General features: G+C 34.5%; 1 protein-coding gene across 1 annotated transcript in view; it reads left to right on the top strand.

The window, feature by feature from the left end:
* The first annotated feature begins 3,300 nt into the window (after positions 1-3,300).
* LOC102581452 (clathrin heavy chain 1-like) overlaps positions 3,301-15,790 on the top strand; it is a 21,225-nt gene continuing 8,735 nt past the window's right edge. Inside the window, exons 1-14 of the mRNA XM_006355586.2 lie at positions 3,301-3,536; positions 7,211-7,415; positions 7,945-8,033; positions 8,154-8,232; positions 8,388-8,515; positions 9,811-9,909; positions 9,999-10,107; positions 10,225-10,304; positions 10,402-10,629; positions 10,747-10,812; positions 11,385-11,501; positions 11,672-11,869; positions 11,996-12,112; positions 12,252-12,311. Of these exons, the coding sequence (XP_006355648.1) occupies positions 3,492-3,536; positions 7,211-7,415; positions 7,945-8,033; positions 8,154-8,232; positions 8,388-8,515; positions 9,811-9,909; positions 9,999-10,107; positions 10,225-10,304; positions 10,402-10,629; positions 10,747-10,812; positions 11,385-11,501; positions 11,672-11,869; positions 11,996-12,112; positions 12,252-12,311 (1,620 nt within the window). The 5' untranslated portion in view covers positions 3,301-3,491. The remainder of the gene's footprint in view (positions 3,537-7,210; positions 7,416-7,944; positions 8,034-8,153; positions 8,233-8,387; positions 8,516-9,810; positions 9,910-9,998; positions 10,108-10,224; positions 10,305-10,401; positions 10,630-10,746; positions 10,813-11,384; positions 11,502-11,671; positions 11,870-11,995; positions 12,113-12,251; positions 12,312-15,790) is intronic.

Below are 15,790 nucleotides of genomic sequence, written 5' to 3'. Positions count from 1 at the left end.
AGTTGTGTTAATTGAACATGTGAAATCGATAGGCTTGCGAATGTTATAGAGTTCTATATTTCCAACGCGTCGTGTATGTGCGGTGGTAAACGAAGATAAAATATGTGGAAACATTACATATTAGATAATTACAGTAATAGTCTATAATAAATGTTATGGGACACCTAATAAAAATAGTGTTGAAGTGTTACAACCACAATTACATATCTAATGTAGTTTATATGGTGAGGTTTGAAAAGGATAAAGTGTATGCATATTTCATTTCTACCTTACAGAGCTAAATAAGTTATTTTTCGAAAGATTTTCGGCTCAAATAACATATATCTAAGAACAGACAGAAAAATATATATAACAAGTACTAAAGATCCAGTGCAATTCCTTTGGGATAGCCAAGTAGCCAAAACTTATACTACTAAAGATCTCAAATATCATATTAGAACTAAACACATAGATATAAGTACGACTTTATTAGAGACATTACATCACATTAAAAAAATTACTCAGTATATCTTTAGGCATAAGATGGTAATTGATCGCGCAATGAAGTCAATACATAAAAATGTGCTTATTGAACATGTACAGTCTCTAGGCTTGTAAAGTTTTGTATGTGATAATCAATATACAATCGGGCATCGGCAGCATAGTAATATATATCATAGGACATAAATCTACACAAAATTACTTATATAATATACTAGTAATATAAAAGAGAAAATAGATATAAAAGGTTAAACTATCACTAACTCAATTTCAAATAAAAGTAAAATAATAGTTAATTATCGACTAGCTTTTTATGTTAATTTGCAATCTATAAATTCCTTCGCTCTAAAGAAAGTTAATGAGCCATCTACCAACGGTTTCAAAAAAGGGAATTTGGCAAAGGAAGATTTGAATTTGCTTACAAATATTTGTTTAAATTATATAACTTTTTAATAATAGATTAATCATTAATACTATATGAAATGTGTAAATAAAATAGAAAATCATTTTCTTATATATTTAAAAAATTGCATGTGAACATGGAAAATGATTCCTATATAGACGGATCCTTAATTTGTTTTGTTTTCTAATTGAACGTAGGGGTGTGCAAAAACCAAATCAAAAAAGGTGTTATTGGTTTATTGGGTTAATGGTTATTTAATTTTTTTTTAGGGAAAATTGTATGAAATAGCAAACTATTAATTTAAATTAAATGTTATAGCCATAATTTATTTTAATTGTAATTCACAGCAAACAACCCCTTTTTTTGCCATCTGATTTGTTATACAATTAGTCATTTTCGGTATACAATTAGCAATTTTATACATTTCAGTATAAAATGTATAAAATGCGTTTGTGTTTGTATAAAGCGAGAGAAAAGTGTATATACAAATACAAATACAAATACATATATTTTCGTCTTATATACTTATAATTATACAAATACAGATCTTATTATACAAATTATAATGTATAAATTCATTTATACAAAACTGAACAATCTGTATAAAATTGGATGTTTGTAGCCAATTATACAAATCAAAAGCTCCATAGCAAACATAAAATTTGATATGGAGCGCAATTATACAAACTATAGCTATAACATACAAATATGATTTTTATGTTTGCTATATGTGATAGTTACTATTTTTTTTATTGAATTATCGGTTCAATATTGGTTTTTTAATATTGGGTTATTGGGTTAATCAATAACCCATTAAAAATATAATAATTTACTATTTTAATTTTTAGTCATACATAAATACAAACAAACAATATTAATATAATCACTATATTATACTATAATTATAAGGACCCTACACAATTAACACTAATTATCTTTGGCCTCTATATTTACCCTTTTGGTTTTAGTATTATTTTACTCTATATTGTTGCAATTTAGTCTGATTTGTTTGTTTCAATGTATGTTTGTATCGCGTCAAGTTAATAGACAAGTCATATATTTGTTTTGAAAGCATTTCTTTATTTGTTAAATTGAAAACAATCGAGCCATTAACGACCAAAAATCGATAACAAATATCTTGTTGGTTTGATTATCAGTTTAACATATTTAAAACCGAGAACCGATAATACTTAAAACCGAACCGATCAATACACACCCTAATTGGACAAATCCATTATCCATTCTGTCAAATTAAATCTCAAGGTTGACAAATATGATAATAAAAAGCTTTTGAGCTCAAAATTTTCTTTTTTCCCCACACACATTAGGATTAAGGATGTTCATGATTTGATTCAGAATAGTTTTTGGTTACAATCAAATTCAAATCAATTTAATTATTTTTTAATTCTAAAAATCAAATCAAATTAATTCACATGTATTGGCTTGGTTCAATTGTTTATTCATTTTTTTTAATTCATCATTCGTTGTTAACTTTGAATTGGAGTGGCTATAACTTTATTGAATTGAAGAGAAATATGTTGAGATCCACCAGCTTACGATGAAAAATATATAATTACAATAACACATGTGAGGTAATTTTATAAGTGGAGTTTGAAGAGGATGATATATGCACAACCTCTCTATTTGCGAAGGTAGAAATATTATTTTCGATAGACCATCGGTTCAAATGATGCATTTAGAAAAAATAATAGAAATCATAAATAATACGATAAATAAAAACAAGAAAGACAACACATAGTAGTAAAATCGAAGAATACCATAGTAGGAGAATTACTACTAATAATATTGATAAGAGAAACTAGACAACACTTGACTATCTCCTAGCCTTCTATCTTAATCGACCTTAGTTTCCTCATATGAATGGTCATGTCCTATCTAATAACCTCTCCCAATACTTCTTTAGCCTACTTATACAACTCCTAAAATCCACAATAGCCAACTTCTCGCACCTCCTCACTAGGAAATCTGTATATCTCTTTTTTCACATACTTGAACCATCTCAATCTCGCTTCCTTCATTTTGTCCATCGTTGGAATAACTTCCACCTTATCCCATATATCTTTGTTCACGATTTTATCTCTCCTAATATGTTAATACATCCATCTCAATAATTTTATCTCGCTATCTATATTTTATGAACGTAAGAATTCTTAAACAATCCATTTAAGAGTTCAATTCATTTTTTTCTTAATAAAACCAAATATTATTATTTTTAAAAATTTACATTCAAATCAATTTTTTATTTAACTAAATTATTTTTAACCAAATCGTGAACACGAGGAGAGGAAAAAGTAGAATTCAAACCTCTTTCCCAACATTTTTTTTTTTCTTAATCCAAATTTCCATTTTCACTCGAAAAAAAAAGAAGAAAATTCCATTTTCACCATTGTCGTATACTATCACTTTCCCCACTCCATCTCTCTCTTAAATAAGAACCCTCTTCCACCCCCTTTCTCTCTCTAGATCTCTTTCTCCTCTTTGTTCTCTCTCCGTTTCTTCCCTTTTTCCCCTCGAAGGGTTAGAGGGTTGCTTCTTCATCAGAGATCCCCCGTCGTTCCGTTTGCAATTACGTTGAGATCTCGACATCATGGCAGCAGCTAATGCTCCGATCACTATGAAAGAGGCCCTAACGGTATCTATTCATACTTTTTTTTCTTCTTCTGATTTAACATTTTTCTCAACGATTTATTCAGCCGTGGTTGGATACTGATTGAGTCTTATTGCGAATTTAGATTAGCAGTCGAAATTGCTTTGATTTGATACTCTTTACTGAGAAATGTTGCTTAGAATTGTGATTTGTGTTAATTGAAGATCTGGAAACTTAATTAACATATTGTCTTCAATATTTGAGCTTTAGTTTCTCTGTGAATCCAAAATCTGGATTGAATTTGGTTTTTCAGAACGGCTGAAATATGACTTAGAACTGTGATATTTGCTCATTTGCCAGATCTATGACCTAGATTAATATGATGTTTATTTTGGATGTAGAGCTTAAGTTTCTGCAGTGAATTTGAATTCCGGATTGAATTAATGTTCTTATTAGCATTTTTAGCAATTTATCACCAGCTAAATGTGGCTTAGAGCTGTGATCACTTCTCTACCAGATCTGAGACCTTATTTTTTTGGATTGAGACCTTTAGTTTCTATTTGAATCTAAATTGTGAATTGAATTTTGTCTTTTTGTTAGTGCTTTTGCCAACTTAGCATCTGTGAGATGTGGATCAGAATTATGATATTAGTTCCTTACCAGATCTATGATCCAGGTTATGCAATCAATTTGGATTGAGAACTTTAGTTTCGATGTGAATTCAAAATTGGAATTGAAATTTCGTGTTCTTATTAGTTTTTCTGACAACTTAGCACTGTGAAATGTGAGTGACTTCTCTGGTTTTAGTTAATTTTGAGATCTGCAACAAAGTATATGGTAATATCGTGGAATTAGTCGAGGTGTGCGCAATCTGGCCTGGACACCACAATTATCATAAAAAATACATCTTGGATTGTCAAATGACAATTGTTTTTCTTTGAAAGTTTGAAATCTGGATTGAATTTGTATTAGTAGCAGTGTTTCTGGCCACAGTACGTATTAAATAAGTTCATTGCAAGAATCTGGATGGAATTTCATGTTCTTACTAGTGCTTCTGGCAAGGTAGCCCATGTGGATTGTGGGTTAGAGATGTGATATTAGTTTATTACCAGATCTGTGACCTGGGTTAAGGTATTGTTTTGGTTTGAGAACTTCATTTTCCATGTAAATTTAAAATCAGGATTGAGTTTCGTATTCTTCTTAGTGTTTCCTGCAACTTAGCACATGCAAAATGTGGCTTAAAATTGTGATTTTAGTTCATTAACAGATCTGTGACATATGATTTTGGATTGAGAACTTAAATTTCTATTTAAATTTAGACTTTGAATTGTTAGTTTTATTGGTGTTTCGTGCAACTTAGTGTGTGCAAAATAAGCTCATTACAAGATCTATGACCTAGGTTATGATATTATTTTATGTTTATATGCATTAAAATCTCGATTGAATTTCATTTTCATACTAGTATTTTTTGCAACTATGTGGGAAATGTGGCTTAGAACTGTTATGATATTAGTTCATTATCACATCTGCAAGCTAGATTTTGGTATCATTTTGAATTGAGAACTTCAGTTTCTATGTGAACATAAACCCTGTTATTTAGTTTTATACTCTTATTATTTTTCTGGGAAATTAGTATGTGTAAAATGTGGCATAGAACTGTGAGAAATCATTCCAGATCTGCGACCTGGGTTATGCTATCATTCGGATTGAGAATTTCAGTTTCTATGCAAATTTAAACCTTGATTGATTTTGAATTGTGGTTAGATTTCTTGCGCCTTATCATGTGTGAAATGTGGCTTAGAACTGTGATACTAGTTCATTACCAGATCAGTGACATTGGTTATGGTATTATTTTGGATTAAGAACTCAAGTGTCTGTGTGGATTTGAAATCTGGATTGACTTCAATTGTTATTTGTAACTGTTCCTGGGAACTGTGATTACTTATTGGTATCTCACCACAGGTGAAGTGTGGCTGTGAACTGTGATTACTTCATTACCAGACTATGACCTATTTTAGGATATCATTTGAATTGAGAACTTAGTTTCTACGTGACTTTAAATTCTGCATTGAATTTTCTGCTGCGTAGCATGTGTGAAGTCTGGCTTAGAACTGTGATAAGTCATTGCCCAATCTGCGACCTAGGTTATGATATCGTTTTGGATTGAGAACTCAAGTTACTACATGAATTTAAAATCTAGACAGAATTTCATATTCTTATAAGTTGTAACTGTTTGTGGGAACTTAGACGTGTGAGATGTGCTGTGATACTAGTTCATCCAGATCTATGACCTAGGTTATGTATTATTTTAAATCCAGAGCTCAAGAGTCTGAATATGAATATAAAATCTAGATTGAATTTCGTAGTCTTGTTAGTGTTTGCAACTTAGCACGTGTGGCATCTGGCTTGTAGCTGTTATTAATTCATTACCAGATCTACTAGCTGTTCAACTTCTATACAATATTCTCGACACAAAAAACATTAGGTTGCAATGCAGTTCCATTTGATCTTCTGAGTAGTGTTGGCCCTGTCTTCAAAGCATCCCCCATTCCTTTCTTTCCAAATTGTCCACCAAATACAGGATGGGGATGGGATTATTCTCCACCAATTCTTCTGTCTCTTACTTTCCTCCGTCTTGATCCAGAGACTTAACCGATGTGCTGTATGCTCAGGCATTAACCAACTGGTCTCTGTTAAATGAGGAACAAAGACCGCAACTGTGAGGTGACCTTGCAGTGAAGAAATAGATGGTTGCTTGTCTCTCCTGCCTCACTGGACATCAAGCACCTAGAAGCAACTTGAAACCCCTTTTGTTGCAATATCACATGTGTGAAGTCTTCTTTTCTAATTACTAGCCAAGCAAAACATTTGACCTTGGCAGGAGCCAAACCCTTCCAGACATAATTCCAAGGTTTTGACCTGGTTTAAGACTGCAAACCTGCCTCTTTTTGTAAGTTCTGTTTACTGAGAACTTGTCATCCTTATCATGCTTCCATCTGATAGTATCAGGTTTTGTAGAGATGCCTGTAAAACCCTCAAGCACTTGCATTAATTCAACAAACCTGGCCATTTCCCAGTCATTCAAGTGCCTTCTGAAGGAGATATTCCACCCCTGTTGGGATCATCTTTCCGCCAGTTTAACGTTAGGTTCATTGCATATATGGTGTTTCTGGCATCTTGGCACGTACAAAATGTCGCTTAGAACTATGAGATTAGTTCATTACCTGATCCGTGACCTAGGTTGTGATATATTTTGTATATGAGAACTACAGTTTCTATGTGATTTTCAACAACAACGATAACTACGCCTCAGTCTCATACAAGTTGGGGTCGGTTACATTAATCCTGACCATGGTACTCCAATTAAAATAATCTCAGGCCAATATTATAAAAAATCAAAATGATTATCAATGAATCTTTTTCTTGATTACCTTTTCCTATAAAAAATCAAAATGTGATAATAAAATTATCATAAAAGTACTAGAACTTCTCTATATTTTCTACTGACATAAATTGAACGTGTGTAATGTGGCTAACAATTGTAAAGTTGCTATGATATTAGTTCATTCTCAGACATATAAATTGAACAACTCCTATGATATTAATTCATTCTCAGATTTGTGACCTGGATTATACTAATATTATTAATTGAGAACTTCAATTTCTATGTGAACTTAAAATCTGGATTGAATTTTGTGTTTTGTCCATCGGTGTTGCAGTTGCAAAGTATAGGGGTTAATCCGCAGTTCATCACGTTCACCAATGTTACCATGGAATCAGATAAGTATATATGTGTACGGGAGACTTCACCACAAAATAGTGTGGTGATTATTGATATGAACATGCCAATGCAGCCATTGAGGCGCCCGATTACGGCAGACTCTGCTCTTATGAATCCTAATACCAGAATTCTGGCTCTAAAAGGTATGAGATCTTTGCTAAGAGTTTTTAATTGTTGTTGCATTAGCTTAAGTTATTGGTTTGTCTAATTTTTTTGTAACAATGCTGGGCATGCTAGTGCTATTTTTTATTTATTAACTTGTTAGTTTGTTGGGTTATTCAGACTTTCAAGTGAAAAAACTTGATTTATTATTCATCACCTTGATATGCGAAAGAACTTCAGACTAGGCAAAAGACGAGAGGAATGACATCAAACATACTTTTGGTCATCAAAGTTATAAATAAAGGACATAGTGAGGTACTTTTTAAAAGAATAAAACAGGGAACATTGAGGTTGATTAGGATTTGACTTTGTTGTGTCATTGCTTTCCTTCTTGAGGATAGTTGAGTTGGATATCACCTTATTAATCGAGAGTCGCAGAAGTAGTATGATTAAAATGGTATCCGTTCTTCATTTTTAGGCGAAATGGTGAAGACACTGACCTGTCACTTCTGGTTTTCATTTTTTTATATGTTCGCTGACAAAGCAGTCCTCTCTCCTTTTTTCTTGAAGCTCAAGTTCCAGGAACTACTCAAGACCACTTACAAATTTTCAATATTGAGGCAAAGCAGAAAATTAAATCACATCAGATGCCTGAGCAGGTAATGGGTCTTCTATTTGATTATCTTCACTAATAAATTCATTTAGCTGCAGTTGTTATCAACCATCTGATCCTGCATTTATGATGGTGTTCATATACTTTCAATGCTTTGTTTGTTCAGGTTGTTTTCTGGAAGTGGATTACCCCTAAGATGTTAGGTCTTGTCACACAAACCTCAGTGTACCATTGGCCAATTGAAGGTAAGTTTTTCTTTTTTCAATCTTAATATTGCCAGCTTTTCTTCTTCCGTTTCGCCTGGAGAAGCTCTGTTTTATTTTTTCTTCCTTTTATTACTGTTTCAATTTTCTTTTAGATGGTTAACTGTCTCTAAGATTCCCAAATTCTCTTTGTACAGGTGATTCCGAACCTGTAAAGATGTTTGATAGAACAGCCAATCTAGCTAACAACCAAATTATCAACTATCGATGTGATCCTTCAGAGAAATGGTTGGTTTTGATTGGTATTGCCCCAGGTTCGCCAGAGGTGTGTAATATTAAGCTATGTTGCTCATGAAAATCTTAGTCTTCATGTTTATTCTTTTAGCAGATTTTCTTCTCCCACTAGTATGGTCCTTACTCCTTAGTGTCATTAGGAAGGGGGGAAATATCAGGGAAGGTTTAATTGCTTGTTACCTTTTTAAAATCATGTGATTCTGCACATGTTCACATTGTGTCATTGTCCCTTAATTTGTTGCAACATTAATTCCATTTTGGCTTTTATTCAACTATTTTAAAAAAAAACTGGTAACACATTTCATTAACATTAGTTCGAAGGCTGTTAAAAAAAATAGGAGTAAGCTTTTGACATGTACATTAAAAAGATCCCCTTGTAGCACTGTAAGTGCAAATACATCCCTAGATCGACAAAATAATAGTTCCCCCGAGACAAAAACTTCCAGAGACTCTATAATGTCAAGAATGGCTTCACAATCATTTGCAGGGTTGTTTTGCACCCAAAAAAGAAAGAACAGTATCCAATTTAATTTGATACTTAGAATGGAATTTCTGTGGTCCTCTAAACATCTAGAGTTCCTTCCCTTCAATACTGACCACCAAATGCATGCTGGGATCCTCTTCCACCAATTCTTTTATTCGACTCCTCCAATATCACCACTCCAGCAGTGTAGAAGGAAGGTGGTATTCTTTGGCATAGTCCAGCTCATGTCAACCATGTTTAGAAACATGGACCAAAGCCGAGGGTGACTGTGAAGTGTAGGAATAGATGGTCATATTCAACTATTTCACTATGAAGGTTTTTTTATGTGATAAAATTGAGCCCCCAGGGATTTGGTCTAGTGGTAAGAGCGCAGTGTGTGATGTGTGGGTTAGGCACATGCCATTAGTTCGAAGCCTGCTCTAGGCAAAAGTCTGGTATTTAAGTGAACGGTAGAGGGGCGGGCCCATTATCCAATTTGATCCTTGAAAAAATGTGATAAAATTGCACTGCAAGAGTTTTGTTGCTGTGCTGTTGGATGTTTTCAACTACAGCAAGTCAAAATGACCATCTTTGAGTTTTGAAAATTCTTTTTGAAATAGCAAAAAATAAAAATAATTTTTTTTCTGACACTCCAGCAAGAATTTGGGTACTTAAAAGGTAATCGTCCATTACTGGGAAATGAATCGAAAGAACTTTAAGCTCAATATATGCTATCTGTTGAACTTTGGAAGAGACATGTCAATTAATCATGATATTTATTATTGTTCGATGATTTCTCTTAATTTTAATGTTCAATGAATTTACTATCGTCATTTGGCTGTCCATTTTGATTGGTATTGTAGAAGCCCCAACTGGTCAAAGGGAATATGCAACTGTTTTCAGTGGATCAGCAACGCAGTCAAGCTCTTGAGGCTCATGCTGCATCATTTGCCTCAATAAGAGTAAGAAAAGTTCCTTTCAACAATTTCTTGATTTGTCAGGTAGCTTGCTTCCATGTTTTACTGCTCTGACTGTTGTTTGCTTGAACCAGGTACCTGGAAATGATAGGGATTCCATACTCATTTCTTTTGCCTCAAAAACCTCAAATGCTGGGCAAGTTACATCAAAGTTGCATGTCATTGAGCTAGGCGCCCAGCCAGGTGAGTACCTCTTTTTCTCACGACTACTTTAAGTTGAACATTGCTTTACTGACTCTATGGGAAGAACATCGCCTCGTATGACTCTGATCAGTTTTCTAACGAGTTAATAATTTGCAGGGAAGCCTTCATTTTCAAAGAAACAGGCAGATCTTTTCTTTCCTCCGGATTTTGCTGATGATTTCCCAGTTGCCATGCAGGTCTTTTTTCTTCTTGTCTATTATATGTGCTTTGTCTTTTCTTTCTGTGCTAAAAGAATTCAGTTCTTGTAACACAGTTTCTCTGTTACTTCTGCAGATCTCTCATAAGTATGGTTTAATTTATGTCATCACAAAGCTTGGTCTTCTGTTTGTCTATGACTTGGAAACAGCTACTGCTGTGTACAGAAATAGGATCAGCCCCGATCCTATTTTTCTGACTTCAGAAGCTTCATCAATCGGTGGTTTCTATGCCGTCAACAGGCGAGGGCAAGTGTTGCTAGCCACAGTAAATGAAGCAACAATTATTCCTTTTGTCAGTGGCCAAGTAAGTATATTTTCTTTTCTTGTTGGTGTCATGTATATTGTTGTAGATGAATTTCCAGAAAATTTTGAAGAATCCATGATCGTTAAAAGACAAACTTCTGTACAAATTTTGTTGCAGTTAAATAATCTAGAGCTTGCTGTCAATCTTGCCAAAAGAGGAAACCTTCCTGGTGCTGAGAATTTGGTAAGTGGAAACCTTGTTTCTCAATACACTATTTTTTGAATTACTTTGTTGACTAGATGGCGTGCCATCATTTCTTTAAATGGAGGGATTTCTTGCATGTGAAACTTCTTCATACTTTTAACCAGTATATACAGGCTGTTGCTCTTCAAAAATGCATCTTCTTTTTGTAGATTAAATATGAAAATTAATTAATTGGTTGTCATTGATATCATTTACAACCACAACAACATACCCAGTGAAATCCCATAAGTGGGGTCTGTGGAGGGTAGACTGTACGCAGACCTTACCCCTATCTCGTGGAGGTAGAGAGGCTGTTTCCAAAGGACCCTCGGCTCAAGTGCAGTATTTATCAACAATATTCTGATAAAGCAGTTGGTAAATCATCTGCTAGAACAATAGTCGGCAGGGCTAATGGTTTAATATTACTGTGAACTCTTGTCCTTTGATTGGTTATGGTTAGCAGTTGACAAATTTATCAAAAGCAGTGGTTCTGATGGATTCAGAATGTTGGGAATTTATTGCTGTCTGCTATTCACAGTGATCTCACATCTATTAATTTTGTATTGCTTCAGGTTGTCCAGCGCTTTCAAGATTTGTTTGCTCAAACCAAGTACAAAGAGGCTGCTGAGCTTGCTGCAGAATCCCCCCAAGGCATACTCCGTACGCCGGATACTGTTGCTAAATTTCAGGTATTGTCTATGTTACCAAAACATGAAATAAAAGAAGCTATGTTACCAAATCCATGTTATTCCCTATCAGATTATTTGTTGCCCTTCAAGGTCAGAGTTGCAAAATCAATTGAATATGTTTCTTAATGTCTCATCCTGTGGAAGGTAATGTCATGTTGTCTTATTTGCAGAGTGTTCCTGTTCAAGCAGGGCAAACGCCTCCTCTGTTGCAGTACTTTGGTACACTCTTGACTAAAGGGAAGCTCAATGCATTTGAGTCTTTGGAACTTTCACGACTTGTTGTCAACCAGAATAAGAAGAACCTCTTGGAGAATTGGTTGGCTGAAGATAAGCTAGAGTGTAGTGAGGAACTTGGCGACCTTGTGAAGGTTGATTACAGGATTTAACTTGAAGCGGATTTAATTTTTCTGTTGTTCACCACTTAAAATTGTTTTTTTTTTCTTGCAAGCAATCTGTTGCTTAAGTTACTGATAGCAGTAAGTTTTTTGTTGTAGACTGTTGATAATGACCTTGCCTTGAAGATATACATCAAAGCAAGAGCAACACCAAAAGTTGTTGCCGCTTTTGCTGAGCGCAGGGAGTTTGACAAGATTCTGATATACTCAAAGCAGGTCAGTCATGCATGTGTTGATGTGGTCATTGCTGACTGCTTTTTAGTTGTTTGAGCTGCAATCTAGTGTTAGACAGTCTTATCGTTTCATATATCAGAACATTCAGAGATTGGTAATTCGATGTCTTTTGTTGATACAGGTTGGATATACTCCTGACTATTTGTTCCTGCTGCAAACAATTCTTCGATCCGATCCTCAGGTATGCCTGGAATGGTTTTACAAGTAATGATTTTATCAACTTCTCGCCTTTCTTTACAAGCTGCATGTCACGACCCAAATCTAGGGGCATGTGATCTCACCCGACTTACTACCCCCCTCAAGCAAATCACATTGCTAATATCTAACATTCATAAAAAATGTAAAAGTAGTTGTAATATTGGACATTTCAACTCAATAGTTGAATAGTATTTAATTGGTGACCAACATGCCCCGACAAGGGAAATACACAACATTCTAAAACAAAATCCCCAACGATACTAGACTGTCTAAAATTGAGAAAGTCATGAGCCATCTAAAATATGTCATGGTACTATGCTAAACGACGTGCGAGAGATGTCAAGGGTGATGCAGTCTCTAGTTGGGCCTACTGTGCTCAAAGGTAACTGTCTCTGCATCCAAAAATTTAAGCAGGCCCTTCCCGGCTAAATACACCATTATGATACTTAGTGTCTCTTCGACTACCTATTTAATGGTGGGACAAGAACTACTGATAAAACAACATAAAAGGTATGAGCATGATAAAAATTTCATAAATTGAAATTGAAATCTGAAACCGGACACCAAGTCTTAGGTACCAGCTAACTGTATTAACTGAAAAGATATTCCTGCAACTGAAAACACTTCACTGTAACATTGTACAGGCTCATATTAATTGAAAACTAGTAACTAATGACTCTACATTCATGGAGGCTTCTTCCTCTTTTGTTAATACATCATGCATCAGAAGTGTCACCCTCACTTCCAAAAGACGAGCTGTGGATCTAAAAGTATGAAGGTTATAACTTCGGCAACCCTAACACAACGTACTTACGAAGTGTTACTGACAAGAATCAGGTTACTTGAAAAACAAGTAAATAATGCAAAAGCGAAAATACGAAGATCTAGGACAAGAAGTTTATGATATGCGAAATTTCTCGAATAAAGTTCCCAAATTTCAAAATTAAGTGCTAAGAACTCTAATTGATCTTACTATTCAAGCGTAGCGAATTAATACTAATTATGATACACATAGAGTCAATTCAAGAATTTAAGATCAAAAGTGATCTCGATCCCTATTTCAAAGAAATTAGAGACAATAATTAGTATAAGACTAATTACCTTCTTTAATTTACTTTAATAGAAACCAAAGATACCAAGTTAAGGATTAGTATTACCTCCTAACAAATGTTTCTGATAAGGTTGCAAGATTAATCCATAGTCACCACACACAAAGGTGTAAATGGTGAGAGACCTCTCAAACAATATTAAGAATAATGTTCTAATGAAGAATAACAAAATTCACCCCTTTATATAGGGGAAACCTATATGCCCTTTAGGAATTGGAGTTCACAACACACGTTGTAACTGGGTTTCAACTATGGTGATTAGGCACTTGCTTGCTCCCATAAGTACTTGGCCACAAAACAACTTTTAGGCATTCAGTTAAACACTTGGAAACATGATTTAGTCAAAATTCACATTTAATAGGTTAGTTTGTAACTTGCCCAAGCTATATATTGAATTCACTTCTTCAAGTTTCCCGGGTTTCCAACAACTCACAATAATTAAGTATTAAGGGATAAAATCATCAAATCATGTATAACTAGTTAAATCTAAGGCTTAAGTCATGAATTTAGTTCATTTAAGACCATTATTCACCAATTCAATTCATTACAATCAACCCCATCTCTATCACCAAACTCCTTTAATGTCATTAGTGGCTACTCACCATTCCATCAATAAATTCTCCAATAACTATGTTCAATACTCTGAAACAGTCGCTCTGGAAGCCAATGCTCAAACCTCTAGCCATTGGGCATTGATGATTTTGGTGGAATCTTGGAATTTTCATGGTTCATGGGTGTTAGTTAACTTGAATTAACACAATACTTTATTGCAATCATAACTTGTATGGTGTAGTAGAATCCTTGGTTGCCCCTTCAAAAAGCTCTCAAAGACTTGCAAAAAAGTGGTGGCGTTTCTTCATCCACAAAACTGGTCCATTCATATAAACATGTGCCTCGTTTTATGGAGCTTCTGTGCGAGCCCATAGAACGGGCAGTTTTAGCCTTTGTTTCATACTAGTTACTTCTGACACATCCAATTTACATTGTACAAATATTTACCAATAATAACTTTACTTTTTATCAGCATCCACTCTTGAGTTGACATGAAAAATGAATAAAATAGTGTTATGGTCCCCTGTTATGGATCTAGTTATGGGACGCTACAAGATAAAATCTGAAGTTTTCTTCCTACGACCTATGGTACTGGTTCGTTAAGAGAGAACCTACAATCTCTTGAGTTAAAGTACTCAAAAACTGAAATTACTTTTCTGCCTATATTTCTTGAGACAAACAAATGGTTTAAATACAACACTTATAAGATAACTATCCCTAGAAACTAGGACATGGCTTCCTAACTGTGAGAAATATTGGAGAAGAATATTATTGAATTATTGTCGTGTCTACATTATTACATTGAGACCCTATTTATAGACACTACAATACAATCCTTTACCAAGTAGGATACTATTTACTATTCCTATTTCTATTCCTATTCTATTCTAAATAGGATTGTATAAACCTATTCCTATTCTACTAGGATTGTATAAACTTATTCCTATTCTAGTAGGATTGTATAAACCGATTCATATTCTAACACTCCCCCTCAAGCTAGTGCATACAATTCATGTACCTAGCTTGTTACAAATGTAATTAACACGAGGACCGATGAGGAGCTTGGTGAGATATCTGCAAGTTGATTAGTCGACTTCACAAAATATATATGCCGCCCGTCTGGCCAATGATTATGTTAATAAAAGTAGGACAAATGATACATGCATGAACCCCATGTTCAAGGGAGAAACTCAGTCAGGTCACCATGCATCGATTTTTGATGACTTTCTAGGGCTGTTTTGTGTCAACCCCATATCCGTTGGTATTTGTGTAGCATCGTTCCATCTTTCCGGTGACTACTTTTTCATATTTAATTTTTGTAGCACCGTGCCATCATTCTGGTGACTACTTTTTCATATATAATTTGTGTAGCACCGTGCCATCCTTCCGGTGACTATTTTTTTTTGCATATCTGATATCCTAGGGTTTTGAGAGTTGCGGTTATGGGGGAGAATATTGTGTACCTCCTTGTATTCTGAGTGAATTGTTTGAGGTTGTTTCTCTCTATATTTTGTACTCTCAGATTTATAGTGGATTGCTCATCACCTTTGTGGACGTAGGTCGATTGACCGAACCACGTTAAATTTGTCTCTTTTGGTGTGTTTCTCGTTTGTCTTCTTACTCATGGTCTTTCGAGGTTTGTTTTGCTAGCTTCCGCATTACACCAAATTATTTACGGTCCTAACAAGTGGTATCAGAGCAGGGGCCGTCTCACCCGATGTTGGGACCCCCAAAATCAAAATTGCCCACGCACCAGATGCTAAGCACTGGGCGTGAGGTGGGGTGTTAAAGAATGACAAAA

Source organism: Solanum tuberosum, unplaced genomic scaffold (genome assembly GCF_000226075.1).
Source record: "Solanum tuberosum cultivar DM 1-3 516 R44 unplaced genomic scaffold, SolTub_3.0 scf00202, whole genome shotgun sequence".
NCBI lineage: Eukaryota > Viridiplantae > Streptophyta > Magnoliopsida > Solanales > Solanaceae > Solanum > Solanum tuberosum.
The sequence above is the reverse complement of the archived record's forward strand: the minus strand, read 5'-3'. Positions and strand labels throughout refer to the sequence as shown.